The 24,956-nt window shown below is 38.6% G+C and overlaps 1 protein-coding gene and 1 pseudogene across 1 annotated transcript; both read right to left on the bottom strand.

The window, feature by feature from the left end:
- Window positions 1-1,500: 1,500 nt before the first annotated feature.
- Or6m1 (olfactory receptor family 6 subfamily M member 1) lies at window positions 1,501-2,442 on the bottom strand. The gene has a single exon (XM_076843666.2). It carries the CDS (start codon window positions 2,440-2,442, stop codon window positions 1,501-1,503), a length of 942 nt encoding a protein of 313 aa, XP_076699781.2.
- Window positions 2,443-21,700: 19,258 nt separating this feature from the next.
- Window positions 21,701-24,637, bottom strand: LOC143387277 (protein phosphatase 1 regulatory subunit 26-like; annotated as a pseudogene).
- Window positions 24,638-24,956: the final 319 nt, after the last annotated feature.

Below are 24,956 nucleotides of genomic sequence, written 5' to 3'. Positions count from 1 at the left end.
GTACAGGAAATCAGATACTAAGTCTTTTTTCTTTTTCTGTGCCGGGGATGGAAGCCAGGGGAACTTAACCACCGAGCCATATTCCCAGTCCTTTTTATTATTTATTTTGAGACAGGGTCTTGCTAAGATACTGAGGCTGGCTTTGAATTTGTGATTCTCTTGTTTTAGCCTTCTGAGTTGCTGGGAAGGTATGCACCACCGGGCCTGAGTCTAAAATCTTTTCTAGATTCACTTTGGACCTTCTTTAGACCATCTATCAAAAAAAAACTATGACAATGTGTACCTTGTTACTTGACATGGTTCCACTTCTGGATACATCTGTTCCAATTTACCACTCTATACCATTAACTTCTGCCAACAGCACTCCTTTCACAAGTACTTTAGGTGTCTTTAGGAGTCTTCTTCACTTTTGACTACCCCAGGGAGGCCATCATATGGGTCATTCCCTGCTCTGTTAGAGCCTTAGCTGAGCCCCACTACTAGACGACTTTCATCAATTTTTATACAAAGCAAAGAAAACACATCTATTGGAAAATGATCTTTGGTTTAACCTGCGCTTCCTTAATATTGCAACACTGCATATATACTCAGAGAGTCTTCTCAAAATAATCTACACTTACATTCTCTGTTTATTTTTATCTATACAATATTCCACTTAACTTCATTTTGGACTGTTCTCACAAAATTATATTAGATTTTATTTTTGCTGAAGTTGTCCAGACTCTGTTGCCATTAAATGCAACAGATACTTACAGTGGTAACCCATGGTCCTTGAACCATTGATTTTCCCCTTGTCTTTCATCCTATTTAATGGCATCATACTGTCTTGGTTTTTCTTCTCTTTGGTCACCCATGCTTAAATTAATTTTAATGTTGTCTTTTTTATTATCTTCCTTGGATATTCTTCATGAACCTCCAGTTTGATATGTTCACCTTTAATCTTTAATATTCCCTGTCCTCATCAAATATCTCTGCCTTTCACCAAGTATAGCCAGAGACTTAGATCATCATGGGTCACTTCTTTTTTTTAACTTCACTTGTCACATATTTACTTGATAATGCAAATAGAGGTTGAAATTAAGTTTCCTAAAATATTTAAGAGTGCCTAATAAGTTAAAATTTTCTAACATTATGTGCTTCACTACAGAGAGTGATATAGTAATATTATTTCATTAGGAGGTGGAGACATTGAGGCTTGGATAAGTTGCGATATGGTCAAAGTCCCTGAAAATTAAATGGACTTAGCCAGGATTAGAACTGGAGACCTATGAATCCTTGTTGGGTATCTTCCATGATTTTAAGCTATGAATATACAAGACAATATGTGGATTGATTCCCTTCTACCAAGACATGAGCAGATTTCTTTTGGTTTGGTATGTTATGGCTTATTCTGTTGGCAAAGTCTCAGTTTTCTGGCATATTAATGTACCACTATGTTCATGCAAAATGAATGAACAATGTTGAAGATAAGAAATATCACGTGATGCATTCAACACAATGTCAAGTTTTCCTTAATGTCAAGGACACAATTCTGTTCATTGTCTCTCTCAACACTTCCTTTACCTTCTCATTCCTTAAACTGTAAATAAAAGGGTTCAGAAGAGGGGTCACTACTGTGATGAGGACAGCCGCTACCTTGTCAAAATCCAGTGAGTATTTTTGATTTGGTCTCACATACACAAAGATGTTGCTCCCGTAAGCAATGGAGACGACAGTGATGTGAGCGGCACAGGTAGAAAAAGCTTTCTGACGGCCTCGGGCTGAGGGCATTCGCAGGATGGTAGAAATGATGTAGCTGTAGGACCCAGTAGTGAATGCAAGGGAGCTCAGGATGACCAGGGCAGAGAGAAGAAAGTTTATCTTCTCAATTAGGCGAGTATCTATACAGGCCACCTGTAGAAGAGGGGAAATGTCACAGAAAAAGTGATTAATTTCTTTCCTACAGTAAGGTAGCCTTGTCACTACAATGGTTGGTGCCATCACAGACAAGAAGGCTCCCACCCAGCATCCCAGAACCAGTAGGAAGCTGGTCCTGCTGTTCATGATGAGGGTGTAACGCAGGGGGTTACAGATGGCCACGTAGCGGTCAAAGGACATGACAGCCAAGAGGATAAACTCCACTGTCCCCAGAAAGAAGTAGAAATATGTTTGGGTGATGCAGCCTGCAAAGGATATGGTCTTCGTTTCTCCTAGGAGGCAGGCTAGCAACTTTGGGGTAACCACAGTGGTGTATAAAATATCCAGAAAGGACAAATTACTGAGGAAAAAGTACATTGGGGTTTGCAGGTGAGAATCAGTCCATATTAGAGAGATGATGGTAAGGTTTCCTGTTGCTGTTAATGTGTAAGTTAGCAAGAGAACCACAAAGAGGAATATTCGAATCTCCAGGAGAGCTGGGAAGGCCATCAGGGTGAATTCAGTCACTGTGCTCCCGTTTCCCATAGCCATGGTCCCAAGGTGGGTAGGTTTTTCCCTGAAAAGAGAAGAAAAAGGGAATCAGCTTAGGTAATTTGATAAACATCTGTGCACAACATATTATTGAGCACATTTCATTTTAGGAGCTGAGTCATAGCACATAGTCCTTTACTGAAAATCATTTTTGTGTGGCTTTAGGAATGTCAAAATACTATTTAAATATATTTTTTCCCCACATAATTAAGGGATAAGCTGGTTAAAAAAAAATCTCTCAACTTTCTTGTAGTTATAAAATTGTCTCCTACTAAGTGGAATTTCTATTCTTTTCTTCTGTTCCAGTTTTGTGTTCCTAGCTAAAAATGTATCAAAATACGGACTCAAATTTTAGTTGGAACTCTTTTCTATTATTCTAGGATTTACAGTTACTGAGAGGGGAGTCCTTTTTGATATTTTCAAGTCTTATCCATTTTTTTTTGCCCGATTTTTGTGACCTGTCTTGAGTAAGAGGTAATTGTGTTTGCTCTATTTGATGGTCTCCAGAGTCAGGTTTTATATCCTTTCTCTAGTGCATATAGAACTATGAAAATAGTACAGAGATGTTTATAGTGAACAATGGCTTATGGTTCCTATTGATCACTGGAGATGTCACCTCAGAAGGGAATAATGAATATCTTGTCTCTAGATAAGCTCTGTGAAACATGTTATATGCATCTGCTTGATTACTTGAGAAGATATTATATAGTATGATAAAATCAGAAAGATATAAATTATACCCAAGAAGGTAAAGTAGAGCTAATTAAGCTTACTTGATTAGCTTGATCAGGTGCAATCTTAGAACTGTGCCTTAAGACCATCCAGTTATTCTTTATAATCTAAGAAATTATTTTTTAGCAGATTTCCTCATTTCAGGTTAAAAGTATATGCACTGTAACTCTGTCCTCGGTGCTTTCTTTGTCTACATTTCACTGAGCTCCTCCTTAATAGACGACTCAGCAGCAGCTGCTCCCCACTTTGCTACTAATTGAGGGCTTGTCATTTTCCTTTCCCCACTTTTCCTCCAGGATAAAAATTTGGCTTCCTGTTTTTCTTTTTTTTTATTTTAAAAGGTTTTGTCCTATTACAAGAAAGACACATTCAGTTCAGAAAATTATAGCATGAAGTCAAACTTCTGGAGATACAGTGACAAATTTTTTTGTTTGTTTGTTTTTGGTACCAGGGATTGAGCCCAGAGACACTTAACCACTGAGTCACATCCCCAGCCCTTTTTTATTTTTTGTTTTGAGGCAGGGTCTTCCAAAACTGCTTACAGTGTTGCTAAATTTGAACTTGCAATCCTCCTGCCTCCTGAGCTGCTGGGATTATAGGTGTGCGCCATCACTTGGCTCCAGTGACAATATTTTGGTGCATATTATCTCCAGATTATTTTGAAGGTCAAGTTACATAACAATGTATCCCAAATTAGTCATACTGGCATACCATTTTATAACTAACTCTTCCCTTCTTCCTCTTTTCTGTGTCTTATTTTTAAAAAATTTTATAATATATCATCTTTCCATGTCAATTACTAGAAGCCTGAACAATCATTTTTAAGGGCTCATATAGTGTGATATATTTAGCTTGTTGCTTAGTGTTTGGAATTTAGATGGTCTATATTTGTTGCTTGTATAGTGATCAAATAATTATTTTTTACACAAATCTTTGTGCAGTTGTTTCATTATTAATACACGTTCCACAAACAAGTGATAGACAATCATTTTTTAGAATAGAGTGTTTGATCTCATTATCTCTCTCTCAACTTAAAAACCTAAGAAAGACTTGGCTTTAGAATTTAGCTTGCCAGAGTGGTTGGTTATGCTAAAGTCTATGGGTCTGCCATAGGTTCTTTGTCTGATGTAATAGTTCTAGCTCACATTTAGGCCCTCATAGCTGATGATGCAGTAGAATTAAAGTACTTTGTTCTTTTAAAAAAATTGTCTTTAAGTTTGAAACTTCAGTTTTCTCATCTGAAAAGTTAAAAAGATGGACTATACATTTATAAGGTCCAATCATTGACCTAGGGCCCTGTTATCAGTTGCTTTTCAACTCCTAGTCACCTCAAAGATTCTGTTTTTATTCTCTAGTAAACAAACTTTTAAATGATTTTCTAAATCACTGCACAGATGCTGTTAATCATGGATGCACATGTCAATGTAGCAGCACAGGCAATCATGTGTGAAATTTCTTTATGAGGCATTCTGTTATTTGTTTTTTGTGGATCCTGTATTATTTTTTCCCATGAAGTTGTTCCACAAGACAAATTTTATATTTTAAGATTTAAGTGTTGATTAGATTAATGAGAGCTTAAAAATTGTTTTCAATCCCAGTTTTTACCCCATCTCTGTTATATTTAATTAAATCTTCACTTTGGAGTTGCAGCTTCTTTATCTGAGAAATGAAGATAATTATGACTTTCAAATGAGCTTCTATAAGGTTTAAATTAAATTGCATGTGTGACAGTTCCTAAGAGATTCTTGTAGAAATACAATCCCATTCAGAAAAGATTGAAATGCACTTAAAGGAGATGAACAATTAAAGTTCACTGTTTCTTATCTGAATAAGTAACAATAAATGATGAAAAGTTTAATTTGTAGCTGAGAAATATTTTAATGTATAAGTGGCCTGAATCCCTCCAGATTGGTATCTGATACATTAAGCATGTTGACAGATTGAAGAGACAAAAATATAGAAAAGTAAATTTAAACAAAAGTAATATGATATTAGTAAATAAACTATGTATGAAAAAGAATACTTACAGTTCACTGATTACATAAGATAATGTAAAATTCTCTTAACATGCTTTATATATGCAGACACAGTGAGAGGTTTGAACTTTATTACATGTGCAAAATTGATTCCAAACATTGTACTTTGCATTTTTTTTTTGCTAATTCTATTTCTATTTCTAACCCATAGAAATATCTGTCAAAGATGAAATGAACCATACTAGATCACTCATCTAGCTAACTCCAATATTGATCCTTCTGGTGAGCAGCCTCACACACAACCATCCAGCTGCTGCTTGGATGACATCAGTAACTCATAATTTACTATCTTGCCTCAGCACCGGCTGAGTTTAAAGTTCCTATCTGAAATGGGAAGATGTCTTTTTTGGGGAGGGGTTACTGGGGACTGAGGTCAGGGACACTCAACCACTGAGCCACGTCCCCAGCCCTATTTTGTATTTCATTTAGAGGCAGAGTCTCACTGAGTTGCTTAGTGCCTTGCTCTTGCTAAGGCTGGCTTTGAACCCATGACCCTCCTTGTCTCAGCCTCCAGAGACACTGGGATTACAGGCGTGTGCCACTGTACCTAGTGGAAATATGTCTTTCATATTTCCAAAAATATGCTTATGTACATACAGGACTTGCAGACAAAATGTTAACCTTTTCTGCCATGACAATCCTTCAAACATCACTACTATTTAGATATTCTTAGTCCATAACATCCCAGTGAGTTAGCACAACATAAATTCTACATTCTATTTTTGTACAGAATGTTATAGTTACAGAAAGTGAATTGAAAAGTTATAGAAATAAATTAGTCATAATAGAATTCAAATAGATTTTCCTTTAAAAATTTTAGAAAATTAATTATTCTCAACCTTCCAGCATTTTTCTCCATTTAGTCAGGCTACATATTTCCTTTTGTTAATTTTCAATCATTTTAGTTATTTAAAAATAAATTAACTAGGTTTTTTGGACATAGAATTTCATATGAGTAACTCAACCAGATATGGCTAATGTGGAATTCTTAGGTGTACTCACCAAGTGATGGCTCAGAGAAGGGAATTCAGAAATTATTTTGGAATCTCATCCTGCTTTCATGGTTATTACAGTATCTTTCTATGGAAGTTTTTACTAAATGCTCTTGAGTACTCTAAATGTCTCACCAGATTAACATGACTTGGATATTTTAAAGAGTTTACCTCTTTCCTTTTCTCTGGTATGCTTCCTTTCTTATAATATTTTTCCCCCTATTGGATGAACCATGTTTTTTTCTGGGCTTATTTGCCCTAGAGATTTAGATGAAAACAGCTCTTGGGACTCTGGATCAAAAGAAGTTAATTAATAATATTGTTATAAAAGAATGTTGGTTCTGAGCCACCTAATACCAATTACAAAGTTTTGGAAGGTGCCAAATAGATCTGTCCAGGGCCTCCTTGGGGATTTACTCATATTTTGTTTTATTTATTTAGAGGAAAAAGAGTACTTGAAAGTTTCTACAAGGAAGCTAAAACTATTTTATCTTAAGTTATTGATAAAATAGAGAATGTTCTCTAACAATGAATATTCTGGTTTCAGATACCATTTATTACCATAGAGGTTTTTAAAAAGTTTCAGATAAAAATATGGCCATAGTAAATTCCATTGTTGTTGTTGCTACTATTATTATTGTCCTTGTTCTGTCCATGACCAAAGAGCTCTGTCCTGAACTCAACTGGGAGTGACTGTTTTTCCATATTCTAGACTCATCTCCCGCAGATGTGAGCTTGCCATAAACTTCTACTATATTCTCCAGCATATTTTTTTTTCAAATGAACATTCCTTTAGACATTCTCTTTTTAAACTAAAACTCTTTACCATTTTATCTTAATAGAAATCTGACTTTCACTTGAGGATAGTGGTTTCATTGAAGATCTTTCAAGTGAAAATGTGCACTTTATTTTTATGTACTAGAGAGAGAGGGGGATGTGACTGGAGGGAAATTATAATAACAATATAATTTTAGATTAATATATATTATTTATTATGTAATATTGTATATTATGTAAACATATAATGTATTATAATTTCACAATAAGATGCTAATAATCATAATTTTTTTTGTGATTTTATTCCCAATTCTATTTCCAATCAGAAAATAATTTCCAGTTTTTTTATTAAACTCTTGCAAGGTTCATAGAATATACTTTCATAGTTTTTCTTTGGTACTGTCAGTCATTGACTGTGTTTCAGGAAAGAAGTTAACAAAGTTCCAAGTAAGACAACTATGGTAGAGTTTTTAAAATTGAATTTTAAAACACTGGTGACACATAAATATAGATATTTTTCAGTGATTTGTGTGAATTGCTGCAAAAGACCCTGAAGTTTGAATACCTTAATTCACTTCTAAAGACTGCCTTCTGCATTCCTCTTGAAGTCTTCAATGCCTTCATTATAAGTTGATCTTGCCTGTATTAGGATTACTCATTCTCTAAAATCCCCAATCCTCGGATATCAATCTTGGGTTGCTATCTTAAAATTTCTTTATTCTTATACACTTATTCTGAGGCACCATTCAGATCTCCAGTTTGTGGATGAACTCCTTTTCTTTTCATTAAAAAAAAACTGAATCATAATTATACATAGTAATTGGGGTAATTTTGACAAAATCATACATACAAGGAATTTTATTTTAAGCACCATTGCTCACCCCTTTTCCTTCCCTTCTCCCTGTCTATTCTCCTTCTTCTATTAAAAATTTCCTTTCTTCTACACACACACAAAAATGAAATTTTTATATATGAATATCTATAAATATTTATATATGAGTGTAATATGATTTTGTTAAATTTATTCCATTTATCTTTCTCTTTCCCTTCCTTCCTCCCTCTCATACTCCTACATCTACTCCACTGATCTTTCCTTTATCTTTATAATATCCAATCCTGGTCCCCATTGCTTCTTTCCTTTGTTTTGGTCTAGCTTCCAAATATGAGACAAAACATTCAACCTTTGATTTTCTGAGTCTGGCTTATTTAACTTAGCATGATTTTCTCCATTTGTATCCATTTATTGACAAATGACATTATTTCATTCTTTATGGCTGAGTAAAACTCCATTGTGTATATATAACACATTTTCTTTATCAGTTCATCTGTTGATGGGCAACTGAGTTGATTTCACAATTTAGCTATTGTGAATTGCGCTGCTATAAACGTTGTAGTAGCTGTATCTTTACAGTATGCTGATTTTAGATCTTTCCAATAAACACTGAGGTGTGGGATAGCTGGATCATATGATGGTTCTAATCTTAGATTTTTGAGAAATTTCCACACTGCTTCCCAGAATGGTTATACTAATTTACAGTCCCACCAAAAATGTCAGAGTGTATGTTTCCCCCCATATCCTCTCCAACACTTATTACCATCATGTTCTTGATAATTGTCATTCTAATGGAATCTTAGTTTTGATTTGCATTTCTCTAATTATTAGAGATGCAGGACATTTTTCATATATTTCTTGAAGAAGATTTGTATTTCTTCTTTTGAGAAGCTTCTGTTTAGATCTTTTGGCTATTTGTTTAAAGTTCTAGATAAAAATGTGGCCATAGTAAATTCTGTTGTTGTTGCTATTATTATTATTGTTATTTCTGTTCTGTCCACGTCCAAAGAGAAGAGGTCTTGTCCTGAACTCAGGTGGGAATGACTGTTCTTGAGCTATTTTTTTTTTTTTTTGGCATTGAGTTTTTGAGTTCTTTATCCTGGATATTAGTTCCCTATTACAGTAGTAGCTGGCAAATTATCTCCTATCCCATAATAGGCTCTCTCTTCACTCTCTTAATCATTTCCTTTGCTGTGCAGAAACTTCTCAATCTGATAGCATCTCATTTATTGATTATTGGTTTTATTTCTTGAGCTTTAGGGGTCTTGCCTGCACTTTCATGATGGAGGGTTGACCTATGTTTCTTTCTTGCAATTTCAAGATTTCTGATCTAGTTCTTTGATCCATTATGAGTTTTGTGCAGGGTGAAAGATAGAGATTTAAATTCATTATTCTACATATGGATATCCAGTTCTTCCAGCACCAATTATGAAAGAGGCTGTCTGTTCTCCAACACATATTTTTGATAGTTTTGTCAAGTATCAGATGGCTGTAAAAATTTGAGTTTGTCTCTGCCTTCTATTGTATTCTATTCCATTAGTCTTAATATCCACTTTGATGCTAATACCATAGTGTTTTTGCTACTATATCTATGTAGTACAATTTGAGGCCAGGTATTGTGATGCTTTCTGCATCGCTTTTCTTGTTCAGAATTGCTTTGAGATTCTGGGTTTATTATTCTTCCAAATGAATTTTAGAAATTATTATTAATATTATTTTAGTGCTGTGAAGAATATCATTGGTATTTTATGGGGATTGCATTGAATGTGAGTATTAGGTTTGGTAGTATGGCCATTTGGACTATATTAATTCTGCCTATCCAAGAACATAGGAGGTATTTCAATCTTCTGAGTTCTTCTTCAATTTCTTTATTAAGTCTTCTTTAGTGTTCTATAGGTTTCATAGATCTTTCACCTTCTTGGTTAGATTAATTCCCAGTATTTTTTTAAGGGCATTATGAATGGGGTGATTTTCCTGATTTCTTTCTCAGCTGAATCACAGTTGGAATATAGGAAAAACTATTGATTTATGAGTGTTGATCTTGTATCCTGCTACTTTGCTAAATTTATTTATAAGTTCTAGAAATATTTCTGGTAGAATTTTTGGGGTCTTTTAGATATAGGGTCATGTCATCAACATAGTTTGATTTCTTCTTTTTCAATTTATATTTCTTTAATTTAATTTCCTTCTCTTGACTAAATGTCCTTGATAGATTTTTGAGAATTATATTGAATAGATGTGGTGAGAGTGGACATTCTTGTCTTGTTCCTGATTGTAGAGGACAAGTTTTCAGCTTTTTCTATTCAGTATGATCTTGACTATGAGTTTGCTGTATCTAGCCTTTGTAAGTTCCTTTTATCCGTAGTTTCTTCAGTGTTTTTAACATGAACGGGTGCTATTTTTTTTGATCAAAGGCCTTTTATGCATCTATTGAGATGATTATATGATTCTCAATTCTATTTATATGCTGAATTACATTTGTGGATTTGTGTATGTTGAAACAGCCTTGCATTCCTAGGATGTAGCCCACTTGATCCTGGTATATTATCTTCTTAATATGTTTTTGAATGTGGTTTGCTAATATTTTATTAAGGATAAAGAGATATTGGTCTGTAGTTTGCTGTCCTAGATGAGTCTTTGTCTAGTTTTGGCATCTGGATTATTCTGGTTTCATAGAATGCTTTTGGGAGTGTTCTTTACCTTTCAATTTCATGGAATAATTTGAGGAATACTGAATTATTTCCTCTTTAGTCTGGTAGAACTGCACTGTAAAGCCTTCCTGGGCTTTTCTTTGTTGGTAGGCTTTTAACTGTGTTTTAATTTCATTACTTAATATTAGTCTGTTTAGATTTTACATCTTCCCAATTCAGTTTGGGCAAGTCATATGTGTTTAGAAATTTGTCAGTGGCTTCTAGATTTTGCAGTTTATTGGGGTATAAAGTTTCAAAATAGTTTCTAATGATTCTCTGAATTCAGAAGTGTCATGGTAACCTTCCTTTTTTTTTTTGTCTTGTATCTTGTTGATTTTTATTTTTATTTTCTTTTTCTAAAGCTTTGAGGTAGAGCATAAAATTTTTAAAAAAATTTTTTTGGTTACTGGGGATTGAACTCAGGGGCAATCAACAGTTGCTTAGCTCCTCACTGTTGCTGAGGCTGGCTCTGAATTTGTGATCCTCCTGTTGCAGCCTCCCCAGGCTTCGGGATTACAGAGGTGTGTCACGTTGCCTGGTGATTTCTTGTTTTTTTTTTTTTTTTTTTTTTGATGTATGTGTAGATATCAACATGGGGGGATCTGAAGTTTCCCTCTGTTTGTTCTTCCTTGGAACCCGTTATTTTGAGGGGATTTTGTCTCCCTACTTCTATGTGTTGAAGTTACACTTAGGCTCAGGTGGGGTTAGATCTTGTGTGGGGTGAGATTCATTATTCTTTGGCTAGGGTGTAAGAATTTTTTGGCAGCATGATCTCTACTCTGTAAGCTTGAAGTATCTCAGTTACTTTCTAGTCCTTCTTGGAGGAAGAAGCTAGGAGTAGAACTAATGACAAAAACTGACATATAAAGATAAATATCAAGCATCTACTTTGACATCTGTAACATTAACGGCCATCTATATAGGAATGGTGGCGGTCAAAAATTAACATTGGTACCAGCAAAACAAATTTGTGAACTAGACTCAGCCTTCAATATCAAGTGTCTATTATGTCATCCACTGTATTAATAATCACCTCAACATGAGCAGGGTATGAATTCCATATACTGATATAATTCTATTGTTCAGTGCAACAACAGTTTTTGAAGTAAAGAGAAAATAGGGTGGGAAGGAGGGAGAAATTTTGAAATTTCTTAAAAACAATGATCAGAGGAGAGGCAGGAGGTAGGGAGCAGATATTGACTGTAAAGAAGAAGTCATAAAAGATTAAGATAAGAATGATAAGATAAAGAAAGAGAGGAAATAGGAATAAAAAAATTGACTGGTAGTAGGAAAAGAGTGAAAAGAGAGAAGAAAAAGAGGCCAGAACCAAAGTATGATCAAATCAACAACTGTAAGATCTAATTAATTTAAACCTGTATATACTTAAACCCTATCCAAGATAAATCTAGGCTGAATAATAAACAAGTGTAGAAGGAAGCAATTAATGTAAAGATAAAATTCTAAAAATATACATATATATTTTAACTTATTCACACAGTGAGTACACACATACACTCCCACACACATACCCATGTACATGTACACAAAATCATGTATAATAGAAAAAACCAAAAGGTAATACAATATGATGTTTGAATTTTTTTTAAATTGTTAAAATTAAAAAAAATAAGAATACAAAAAAATAGAATAAAAGTGGAATTATGGGTATAAGGAAAAAGAACTAAGAAAAAAATAAGAAAGAAAATGCAAATAAAAAAAGAGGAAAAATCTTGTTCAGAAATAAGGAGCTTATTTGTGCTAAGGTGGTGAAAGCATTTGGTGGGAATGAAATTTCCATTTTCATAAGTTTTGGTTTTGTAGCCTTTGGTTACTGCTTGCCTTTGTGGGTAGAAGGCACTTCAGTGAGTTCCTATTCATTACCTGCCTCACTGAATTTTCCTCTTGCTTTATGTGGGGATCCTCCTCTGATGAACATATTTTCTACTGGCATTTCTGCCTGGAGATATACATACTTACATCTGAAAAGTTCTTTATTTTATCTGTTTTTTTTTTTTTTTTTTCCGGTAGTGGTGGTGCTGGGGATGGAAGTTAGGGCCTTGTGAATGTGAGGCAAGCACTCGACTGATTGAGCTATATCCCCAGACCTTGCCTCTGTTTTCAAGAGATATTTTGTCTGAGTTCTAGATTGACATTTTCTTTTTCAGTGTTTAATGATGTTATTTAAATACCTTCTAGCTTACATTGATTCTGTAAGGAAATCTGCTTACAGAATCAGGAAATCTGCTGTTAATTTGTCTTTGTTTCTCAGTATATATGATTTATTATTTTTTCTGGATTGCTTTTAGATTATTTATAGCAATATGATTTTAAGCACTTTGATTATAATATGGCTCAATATACTTTTATTTATACCTCTTCTATTTGTTGAGCTTCTTAGACTTTTGTGATAATAATTTGCATCAAATTTGGAAAATTTTTGTCTTTATTTTTCAGATATTTCCCACTCTCACTCTATTTTAGTCTAAGAAAATGTATATTTGCTTGAAGTTGTACCACCCTTTGTGAATTCTCTTTAAATTTTTCTTTCAATTTTCCCCCTTTTCATGTAGTTTTTTTTCATTGCTATGTGCTCAAGATTATTAGTTTTTCCTTTTGCAATGACCAATCAGTTGTTACTTCCACCCTATGGATTTTTTTTTAATTTCATACATTATACTTTCTTCTCTACTTAACAAATAGTATGCAGATATAATAGCAGTCTTAATGTATAATTCTTTCATCTTTGTCATTTTTGTATAAATTTCAGTTGCTTTTTTTCCTTGTGGATTATATTTTCCTATTTCTTTGTATGCTTAGTAACTTTAAAATATATTTTCTGATGTTTGGATTGAAACATAATATTTTCCCATATTTAGGAAGTTCAGTGTGATATGCTGGTGTTGTTTTTTGAGACAGGGTCTTGCTAAGTTGCTGAGGTTGAACTTGAACTTTTGATCCTCTTACCTCAGGTTCATGAGTATATTGCACTACAGGTAGGACCTGCTGGATCTGGTTCAATGTGATATTTTGATCAACTCAGAATAATTAGCATGTTCACTACATTAAACTTTTAATTTCTTTGTGGTAAGTGCATTTGAATTCCTGTTTTCTAACTATTTTGAATTCTATAATGTAATATTATAATATTACATTTACCCTATTATATCACAGAATTCCTTATATCAGGCAATAAAATAACATTATACCTGTTGTCTGATTTTTCTCCCTTTTTCTTTCCCATATTTTTCCTAGTTTCTGATAATAACTATTCTACTTTCAACTTCTATGAAATCAACTTTTTTAGATTCCACTTACGTACGAATATGATTATGCAGAGTTTGTCTTCTGGTGCCTGATTTATTTCACATACATAATGTATTTCAGGCTTATCTATGTTGCAAATGACAAGATTAAATGTTTTTTTTTTTTTTTTTTTTTTTTTAACCAGGGATTGAAGCCAGGGGTGCTTAACTACTGAGCCACATACTCAGCCCTTTTTGTTTTGTATTTAGAGACAGGTTCTCACTGAATTGCTTAGTGCCTTGCTTTTTGCTGAGGTTGGCTTTGAACTTGCCATCCTCCTGTCTCAGCCTCCTGAGCCACTGGGATTACAGGCATGAGCCATTGGGATTACAGGCATGAAACACTGGGATTACAGGTGTGCACCACTGCGCACAGAAATTAAATGCTTTTTAAATGGATAAATAGTATTCCATTGTGTATATATGTCACATTTTCTTCCTTCATCTATTGATGGACATTTAGGTTGATTCCATATTCTGGCTATTTTGAATAATGCTATAATAAACATAGGAGTAAAAGTGTCCTTTTAACATGTTGATTTCATGTTCTTTGTTATATGCTTAGCGGGATTGCTGGGTCACTTGTTAGTTCTATTTTTAGTTTTTTAGGAATCGACATACTGCTCTCCATAATGGCTGTCCTAATTTACATTCTCAGCAAAAATGTGTAAGTTCCTCTTTCTCCATTTTTTGTCTTTTGACAATAGTCATTTCTCATTGGGGTGAGGTGGTATCTCATAATGGTTTTGATTTACATTTTCCTTTCAATTCATGATATTGAACATTTATTCATATATTTGTTGGCCATTTATGTGTCTTCATTTTAGAAATGCTTAGTCAGAGCTTTTGCACATATTTGAAATTGGGTTATTATTATTATTTGCCTTTTGGTTGAGTTCCTAATATATTTTTCTATTGAAAAATCTCAGCCAAACATCTGAGAAACAATTTGAGTTCCTTCTAATATTCTGGATATTAACTCTTGTCAGATGTATAGTTTAGAAATATGTTCATCCATTCTGTCAGCTAGTTGTCTCTTTGTTGACTGTTTTGTTTGCTAGACAAAAACTTTTTAATCTAATGTAATACCCTTTGCCAATTTTTGTGGTAATTTTTAAAAAACAGTACTGGGATCAAACTCGGGTCCTGCACATGTTAGAAAAGATTTTTACCACTGAACTACATCCCTAGGCCAGGATCTTACTAAGTTGCCCAGGCTGGCCTTGAACTTTCAATCTTCCTGCCTCAGCCTCCTATGGGTATGCGCCAGCACACCAGGTGGATGCCTGGTAATTTTTGACTGAATATCAGACATTATAAAGGATATTTTTGTACTCCTAAACGTGTTCTTCAACTTTGTTTTGGGGTACAGTTAAATTGATTAGAAATAGTCTGGTTTTTTTTTTAGGATTTTTGATTCCAATCTTAAAATAAATGAAATCAGTTTTAGAAGATAATTATATCATAAAATATAACTACATGAAAAGAAAAGGTTGGGTGGGGCAATAGAGAAATCCTTGTAGTGGAATGAGCACTTCCAAAATGGAAGCTGACGTATAAGCCAGGACCCAAGAGCAATATTTTATAATACCCATAAATAGTACTGGAGAGGTGTATTGTAAGGCCTAGAATCCTTGTGCTGCCTTGATGTCTTTAAGTCTCACAGGGCCAAACCTTGAGTTTCCTAACTTTCAACGGATGTGTACCACCATTCAATAGTGAGGCTTCCTACCTCACTATTTCCCCTATCAGCCAGACTAGCCATATCCCAAGCAGGACTCAACTTGCCAGGCTTCCGTTTGCTGCCAGCCAAAGAGTTGTTCATTATGCTTCTGAGTGCAGCATGGCATCTGTGTTCTTCTCTCTTGGATGTGAGTATATGTGACTGCTGTCAATATTATCTACGCAGTGCTGAATGTTGTGTGTTTGCCATCTTTGGAGTTTTAGGGCAGAATTCCCTCTCCCATCAATGGGCTGAAAAGAAGGCAAAAAATACTTAGAGGTGTGACTTTGGCTATGAGTGTATGTATGTGAGTACATGAGGGTATACCAAGAAGGGCTCCAAGACAGGGAGAGTTTAGAGGAAATTCTGATGAGAAAATACAGAAGAAATATTTAATAAGAAATATTGAATGAGAATAGTGGTAAATTAGATGGGATGGTATCACATGACTGCCTTAAATATGAAGTCACATTTAAATGTGGAGGGGTGTTTTGGGGTTCAGAGAAACTCTTTTCATCTAATGACAAGCCCATAGTGTTATTTTATGACTACATTTGTCTTTAACAGAAACTTCATTAGTATTTTCCTGATTCTTTTCTCAACTCTGCAAATAGTCTTGTTTTCCAATTGATGTAAGGTCTATTATAATCTGTGATTGTGTTAGTCATATTTTTGTTGCTGTGATCAAAATGCCTCACAATAACAATTTAGAAGAGGAAAAGTTTATTTTGGATCCAAAGTTTCAGGGTTTAGTCCATGGTAAACCAGCTCTGTTACTCTGGGCCAGAGGTGAGGCAGGGCATCATGGCCATGCTTGGTTTATGGCTGCTAGGAAGCAGAGGGATCAAGGGGAAGGGGACATTAGGAAGATGAATCCTTCTAGGTCATTTCTTCAGTGACCTACCTTATCTAGCCACACCTAATCTACCTACAGTTACCACCCAGATAGTCCATTCAAACTAGGAAGGATGGATTAGGTTACAGTTTTCATCTAATCATTTCACCTCTGAATATTCCTGCATTAACACAGGGGTTTGGGGAGACACCTCATTTTCAAATCATAACATTTCATCCATGGACCCCAAAATCTCAGTTTGTCTCAGAATGATAAATTCATTATTCCATTTCCAAGAGTCCCCTTAATATTTTAACAGTTTCAGAATTTTCTCTTCTGAGACTTAAGGCAAGCTCTTGAATGTGAATTTCTGTAAAAATCAAAAGCAAAATTTTTATACTTTATATCTATACCTATATATACAATATTAAGATAGTCAACATATTGTCATGAATAGTGGGAACATGAGGTTCAGGGGATAATTCTAGAAACTGGATTCATTGTGCTAATGTACACATGTTTTCATTTAAAAAGCAATGTGCCTGTAACCTTGACTGGATTAAGTCAGTAGGATATGTTACATTTCTCAGCAAACGAGCCATTATCTGGAGAAAGGCAGGCTTGAAATACTCCTCCCTGTAATAACAAGAACACAAATTACCTTGAAGGGGTGCTTTTTGACCTTCACACAGACCAGATTCCACACTGAGGGAGATAGGCAAAATCCCTTAACCATAAAATCTGTAAGAAAAAGTTTGGCCAAAATGACCCAGAGTTGTCTTGGATCTTTAGCATGTCATTAGCAAAATATCTCTTCCTTGGGATCCTATCTCCCCAAAAACAGGAAGGGAGGAGGGGCAGAAAATCCCTCTCTTCTCTAAGAGACCCATTCCTTGTGAGTATCTCCTTTTCCCCTTTTCCTATTTCTTCTAATAAACTTATGCCTGCTACTCTGAGTGACATATATGGAATCTTTAGGTGTGATCATAAGAACTGTTCTTCTTATGATCTCCATAGCTGCCTTGACCATGGAGATGGTGGGCTCTTGATCTGTAATAGTACAATGGCACAGAGTAAAAATTTTCATTCAAAAATGGGGGAATAGAAATATAGAAGGAATGGAACCAGAACAAGACTGAAATGCACTGGGGAAATTTTTCCTGTTGCTCCACAACCAATATCTGAGATGTGATCTGGGAATCCCTGCTCCTTTGGTTTTGAAGGTTGCAGCTCATGTGGCCTCACTAAGACCTGCTCTCTCCACAGCTGGATGCTTTCTTTGGCAGATGATCCATGTTGTTGGCATCTCTCAACTTCTGGAGTTGCCATTCAAGCTTTGGCTTCACCCTTCAGCCTCACACATTGCTCTCACAGGGCCAGTCTACAGGAATTCTTACCCTGCTACTTGTTGTCTGGCCTTCTAGGCCTTCCTTTGAAATTGCAGGGGAAGCCTCAGTGACCTCCTAGCTCCAGCATTCTTCATTCCTGCATAACTAGCACCTCATGGATGACGCCAAGCTCTGCTGTTAGCTCAAGCAATAGTCAGAACACCCTGGGCAAAACCTTCAATGGCCTCTGAGTGTTTGATAGAGTATGCTGAAAGAAACCCTGTAAAATATGCTCTGGGAATGTTGTTTGAGTCAGCTTTTCATTGCTGAGACCAAAATATCTGAAAAGAACATCTTAGAGGAGGAAAAGTTTATTTTGGATCATGGTTTCAGAGGACAGTTACATGGTCAGCCAACTCCTTAGCCCTGGGTCCCCCTCTCCATAGGTGAGACAAAACATTATGGCAGAGGGCGTGATGGAGGAAAGCAGCTCTGGATGTGACAATCAGGAAGAGAGAGAGAGAGAGAGAGAGAGAGAGAGAGAGAGAGAGAGAGAGAGAGAGAGAGAGAGAACGCTGCTCACTGGGGATGTGGCTCAGTGGTTGAGTGCCTCAGAGTTCAATCCCTGGTACCCGATCCCCTAAGAAAAATCTTATATAATAAACATGCTGAGCTGGTTCTGGGTCACTATCTCCCTACCAGAGTTTAGTGATCCACCAAGCCCTAGATTTCTCTATTTGTGTGTCTGTTTGTCTTTTCTTCATCCCCTCATCCCCCCCTCTGGTTGTCCTGAATTAATAGCTGTGCAGGTTGCAGCAGCAGACATTCCCAGCATCTCTTAATACTGGAGTTCTCCACTGTAGCTTTGACTTTCTTCTCATATCTTCACACATTAACCTTTTAGGGGATACCTGCAGGGATTCTCACCCTGTTTCGCTTCACCTGGCCTCCAAGGCCTTCCTTTAAATTCTGGTGAAAGTCTCCCTGACCCCCTAAATTCAGCATCTTGCATTCATGCACAAGTAGCCAACCGTCCTGGTATCATAGCTGCAGCATTCTCTGGGTGTCTGCTTGGCTCCACAATGAAACAAATTTCTAGGACCCCTTTCTCAAGAAGGGTGTCCTCATGGTCTTTTAAATGAATTTTTACTTTTACACCTTTGAGCCTGAGATGAATGTGGTCTTGCCAATTCCTAAGATGCCCTCATGCCAATTTCCTAGTGTCTCTTTGTAAAGTGCTAAGAATCTTTGTAGTAAGTATAATCTCTTTAACAACCACATCTTCTTTAGCTCCATTTTTGCTTCTACTTTTCTGGCCAAAGTGCCTTTTTTTTTTTAATCTTTCTGCTCTGCTTTCTGCTCCTCATTATCACAGTAAACTTGGATAAAAGATGCCAGGAATATTTATGGCATCCCCTGAAATTTCCTTTGTCAGATTAATTAGAACATCACATTTAAATTCAGTCTCACAAGAAGCCTCAATACATGGGGAAAATGTAGCTATTTCTTTGCCAGAATTTAACATGAGTAGTCTCTAGTACAATTTCCACGAGAGTCCTCCTTTTCTAAAATATCATGAGCCCAGTGTTTACTGTCCACAGTCTTATTGGCTTTGTGATCTGCTGAGCTTCTACTAGAATTGCCCATTAAGTTCTGCTTACAATATTCAAAAGTTTTTCCAGCTTGCACCTTTAATCTCTTTCTCTGTCTCCTTCTCTCTCTTTGGTACAAGAGATTTAACCCAGGGATGCTTCACCACTGAGCTATGCCACTAGATCCTTTTATTTTTTATTTTTTTATTTTAAGACAGGTCACTAAGTTGCTAAGGTCCTAAGTTACTGAGGCTTGCCTCAAACTTGTGATATTTCTTTCTTTTTTTAAAAATTGTTTTTACTTTTTAAATACATGACAGTGGAATGCATCACAATTCTTATTACACATATAGAACACAATTTTTCATATCTCTGTCAAACTTCTGATATTTCTGTTTCAGCTTCCTGAGTTGCTGGGATTACAAGCAGATGCCCCTATTACTCAGTCAGATTGCATCTTTTAACTCTTCAAAATTCTTCACCTGCAAACAAGCTCCAAAGGCTTCTGAACCATATGGTCAGGGTAGTCAAAGCAATGACCCAATTTTTCAGTACCAATTTTTTTTTATAAATAAACTTTTGGGAGATACTTTATAAATCAGAATTACCCCTGTGTGAGCAAGGCACACCCATGATTTCTTGAAGGAATTTTCACTTCTAGGCTCTTAAGCCTCCAGTGAGTAAGGTCTTGCAAATTCCTGAGATGCCTGCAAACATTTTTTAATTATCTGTGAAAAATACTTAGTATTTCCTAAGTGACTGTAATATCTTTAACATATATGACTTTCAAGGCTCCAATTAACTGTAATTTTATGGCCAAACTATAAATTTTAAAATTCTCTGCTTTCTGCTTCCAGTTCTCATAATAAGCCTGATTAAAACCTGCCACCAAAATTTATGCTACTGCCTGAATGCTGGGCTGCCTTGAGATTAATTAATCCATTACCTTTATTTTTTATTTTTTTGACTTGTTGATGATGCTTGATTTATTCATTAAAAAAAAGTTCTTATGTACAAAATGAGTTGAAGTTTGTTTCCAGGAGTTAAAAGCACTCTTTAAAAAATTAGATAAAAGTCAGGACATGGATTACATGGAGCTGTTTTTCTCATAAGCACTTAAGTGAATGAACAAGCCACAAGGAAGTTATCACACACACATTGGGATGCTCAGTACTTCAGCTTCGCCCAGCAGATGCTTACCCTGGGCAGTGTCTGCACCTGGGCACAGAAGTGGGTTCCTATTTACACCCAGGGGTACAGGAGGTGTAGAAGGCTCACATCCACGTTAGAATACCAACATCACCGGCTAACTGCCTCACACCTGAACCAGAGTTGCAGAACTTGAGGTGACTGGAGGGCATCAGTGGCCAGCATGGCTTGTCCTCACAGTGGCCATGGGTACCTTGGTGCCACAGGACAGAAGGTGAGGAAACCAAGGCAGCAGCATCACTTGGCCTTGACCCAGGCACCAGAGGCCACGGCCTATAACCAGGGCCCTTCTGCCTCAGGAGGCGGGCTGCAGGAAATGGTTGGCAGTACGGCTTGGCCACTGATCAGACCCCTGACTTGGCTGCAGCTCCTGGAAGGCAGGTATAGAGGTATGCAAGGCTTGTCCCCAGCACTGAGCTCTGGCCAAGGTGTCTGGGGACCAAACCACCTAATTGCTGTGCTTATTCATTCATGTGCATAAATCAAGAAAAGGATGGTTAAACGCACATGCCGTGTGATCTTTTAGACCACAATCAAAAGAGGACAGTAACTCTCCCAAGAAAAGAGGTTTACTCAGATGTTACAATCACCTAGTGACTGCAGGAGACTGGACACCAGAGGACCGGGCTGCAGAGTGTGCCACTATCTCAGTGGGGGTCTCACGAGGCCAGGACTGGCTGGTCAGTTCACTTGCTGGCCACTGTGCTTTGAAACATTTTACTAATCCAAGGCTGTGATTGCAATGTTCAGAGGAACTGCTCTGGTTGCTAAGGACCAGTGAGTTCTTTATTGAAAGCACTATTCAGGGAGCTTTCGACAGACATGGGCATTTTAGGGCTTCCCAGAGGGTGGCCACTGCCTCCCCAGGCTTGTACATCTGAACCAGCAACTGGCTAGAGTCCTGGCCAAGGTGACCCTCGCTGTGACGGTAAGAACCAAAATATGTGCTCATCTGCGGCTCCCGTTTGAACCACAGAACGCTGCAGTTAGGAACACCCTTCAAAATCAAGACGATATTTTCCAAAAATATTTTTTATAGCACTTTAAATAATTTGCAAAAAGCTACAAAAATCATATTTATTAGGACACATCTGTTAAATAAACCTCATGTTATTGTATACATGTACAGGGCTATGTACAGGACTCTGGCTGCCACTCTCCTGCGCACATGGCTTTCCACAAGGGGACAGGGCCAGGCTGTGCGTCATAGCTTGAGGACTCTGCCCTTCACCACTGAGCCACTGTCCTCCAGGGAGCTGTCGCTGCATTCACTGGTATCACTGCCCAGCATCTCCTGGTCCTGGTCCTCCCTGTTCACCACCCTGTGACCATACCTCAGGTCCAGGATGCCTTCCTCTGAGCCCAAGTTCCTCTTGTCCTGCAAACCGAGCCCTGCCTGGGCTTTCCTGCTTGGCCAGTGCCCACTGTCCTTCTTCACGAGCAAGTGTGGGCTTCCAAACATGGGGACTGTGACCAGCCTGGGTCTCTCTGAAGGCTGAGAAGGATGGGCCCTGCAGAGGCAGGCCGAGGTGGGGACTGAAGAGGCCGGCCTGCTGGCTTCCCCAGGGGACGCTTTTCCCAAAGTGGAACAGCTGGGTGGACATCAGGGGAGAGAAGCATGGAAAGGACAGGTTCTTCCTGGGGTCCAACGTGAGGCTGTGTGGGACCCTGGCCTGCCCCTGGGTCTCCTTCTCTTTCTCACCCGTGAGGCCCCTGATCCATGCTAAACTCCGACCTGAATTCAGTGACCATGGGCTGGGCAGCTGGCTGTGGTGGACAAGGTCACTCCAGGGGAGGGCCAGCTCAGCCTGGGGTCCCAGCTGGGGACAGCAAGCTCCGGCTCCCATAGTTGACCTGAAAGTTTCCCCTGGAGCTTCTGGTTTCGGCTCCTGCTGTGGCACAGCTGGGCAGCTGACCGAAAGCACTTTCTGTGACTGCGGGCTCAGCGTGGGGTGGGCACTGGTCTTTGTGAACATAGACATTTCTCCTGTTCACTGGACACCTTTTGGCAGAGGGGTTCCCACTGGCACTCCTGGGTAGTGTGGGCTCATACCTGCCTGCAGCAGCGGGGTGGTGGGAAGTGTGCTCTGTGTGGGCTGTGCCCTTCCTGCCGGAGATGAAGAGGCTGGGGGCGCACGATCCCCCTGGAGGGCTATCCCTGGCCCTCTGCTCCATGTGCACATGCTGGGCTGCAGAGCGGGGGCGGGGGGGCGGGGGGCAGCTCCTTCCTGCAGAGCTCCTCCAGCAGGGCTGGGCCCCCTCCTTGAACTGCTGGACTGCTCACAGACTCCTTAGCCTTTTATGCCCAAAACTTTCTAATCTCCAGTTCAATGCTGTCGTCACTGTCCACTGAACTGTCCTCAGACAGGGAGCTGGGGGCAGAGCACGCATGGTCATGGGCTCCTGTTTCCTTGGAGAATGGAGTCCCTTCAGGTGACTCCTCCTGGACTGGAGAGCTGGGGCTGCGTCCTTGCCCTGCAGCTTCCTCCCCTCTGCTGTACCACTGAAGGCACCCCGTGGTCATCTCCCAGGCATGCCCTGCTGTCCCTTCTGGACATGGAAAGGCAGCTCCTCAGCACCCGAGAGCCTCTGTCCTTCCAGGCTCTCGGGAGGCCTCCCAGTGTGTGCACCAACTGTGTCTTGGGGGTGCTGAACCTGATCTTCTTCCTGCAGGCTGCCGGGGGATCCCTGCACCTCTTCTTGAGCTTCTGCTTGGATCTCAGCAGGTTCTTGATGGCCGTGTCGAGGTCCTCGTCACTGTCCGGTGAGCTGCTCTTGTCATCGGAGCTGGAGCTCGCTCTCTCACCAACGTTCCTCCCTTCTTCTGCCTTCCCCTGTACCCCAAGGCCTTGCGACATGAATATGTCACTGAGCATGAAAGGCCTGGACGGGACAGGCTGGCTTCTGGCCTGTTACTCCCTGCCTGGGGCCTCACCCGCGTTTCCCTGACTGGATGGGTCCTGCCCCCTGTGGCCAGGCTGAGCTTGCCCCTGGCTGCAGTCACCATCCTGGGCACTTTCTTTCATCTCCCTTGGTTTCTTGGGGGTGGACAACATCACAGAACTGGCTCCACCTCTGCGATTCCTTCTGCAGCTCAGTGGCAGATCTGGGTTTTTAGAGAGGGGCCTTGGGGACACAGGTCTGGCTGCTGGGGCTTGGTGTGGGAGAGTGGACCTGGGGTGGGCAGTGGGCAGCTTTCAGCTCTGGCCAGCAGACTTCCTAACTGTGCCTTCAGAGCCAAAAACGTCCGGATCTTCTGCTCTATGCTGTCGTCATTGTCCACGGAGCTGCTGTCCCCATCAGAGCTGGAAGGCACGTTGGGGGAGCAGAAACGTGGGCCCACAGATGCAGCCCTCCACAGGCGCCCGGCAGGATGGTGTTGGAGATATCCAGGAGCGCTTCAGCACGTGGCCAGAAGCCCTTTCCCAAAGCCTGCTGCTGGTGGCGGTGGCTGCTGGAGGTACGGCAGACCTGGCATCCCTTGGTGGCTTGGAATACATTACCTTTAAATTCAGTCTTACATAAAATCTCAGTATATAAGCAAAATGTAGACAAGTTTTTTTTTTTTTTTAAGCCAGAATATAGCATGAGCAACCTCTAGTCCAATTCTTAATATAATCCTCACTCTCGTTTGAAACCTCATGAGCACAGAGTTTATTGTATGCATTCTGATCTTCTGAGCTCCCACCAGAATCAAACATTAAACTCTGCTTACAAATTCTAAGCATTCTCTAGTCTAAATATCCAAACCTTTTTAATATCCTTCTGCCAATAATCTCTAAAGGCTCAAAAACACATGGTTAGGAGTTAGGGCGATGACTCCGCCTCTGAGTACCAATTAGATCTGTGTTAGTCATCTTTTAGTCCCTGTGACCAAAATACCTAACAAAAGCAACTTCGAGGAGGAAATATTTATTTTGAACTCAGGGTTTTGGAGTTTCCTTCCATGGTCAGGTGGCTCCATTGCTCTAGGCCAGAGGTGATATAGAACATCATAGCAGAAGGGCATGGAAAAGGATAATTGCTCAGTTCATGACTGCTGGGGAGTAGAGATAGAAAGGGAAACAATGCAGGAAAGATAAACCCTTCCAGGGCATGCCCCTAGTGACCCACCTTCTCCAACCATGCCCCACATGCCCATAGTTACCACTCAGTCAGTCCATTCAAACCACACGTACTGATTAGGTTACAGTTCTCATAATCAAATAATTTCACATTTGGATATTCCTGCATTAACATAGGAGCTTTTGGGGGACACATCATCCAAACAATAACAATTTTCTTCTGTTTTATGTTTATAGATAATTTTTCCCCACCATCTAATAAATGATTGCTGGCTTGAAGGTTAGAAGTCATAGGAGAAATAATACTAACTCCAGAAAGAATGACAGGTTCTGTTTTGGATAACTAATTGCCTACATTTGGAAAACTACCTCATTGGGCCTCAGTTTTATCATTTT

Source organism: Callospermophilus lateralis, chromosome 2 (assembly GCF_048772815.1).
Source record: "Callospermophilus lateralis isolate mCalLat2 chromosome 2, mCalLat2.hap1, whole genome shotgun sequence".
NCBI classification, from domain to species: domain Eukaryota; kingdom Metazoa; phylum Chordata; class Mammalia; order Rodentia; family Sciuridae; genus Callospermophilus; species Callospermophilus lateralis.
This window is presented reverse-complemented; position numbering and strand designations above follow the sequence as displayed.

What these genes read in the sequence shown, in the direction of transcription:
- Or6m1 (XM_076843666.2), bottom strand. Translation starts at nt 2,442, where the DNA reads ATGGGAAACGGGAGCACAGTGACTGAATTCACCCTGATGGCCTTCCCA.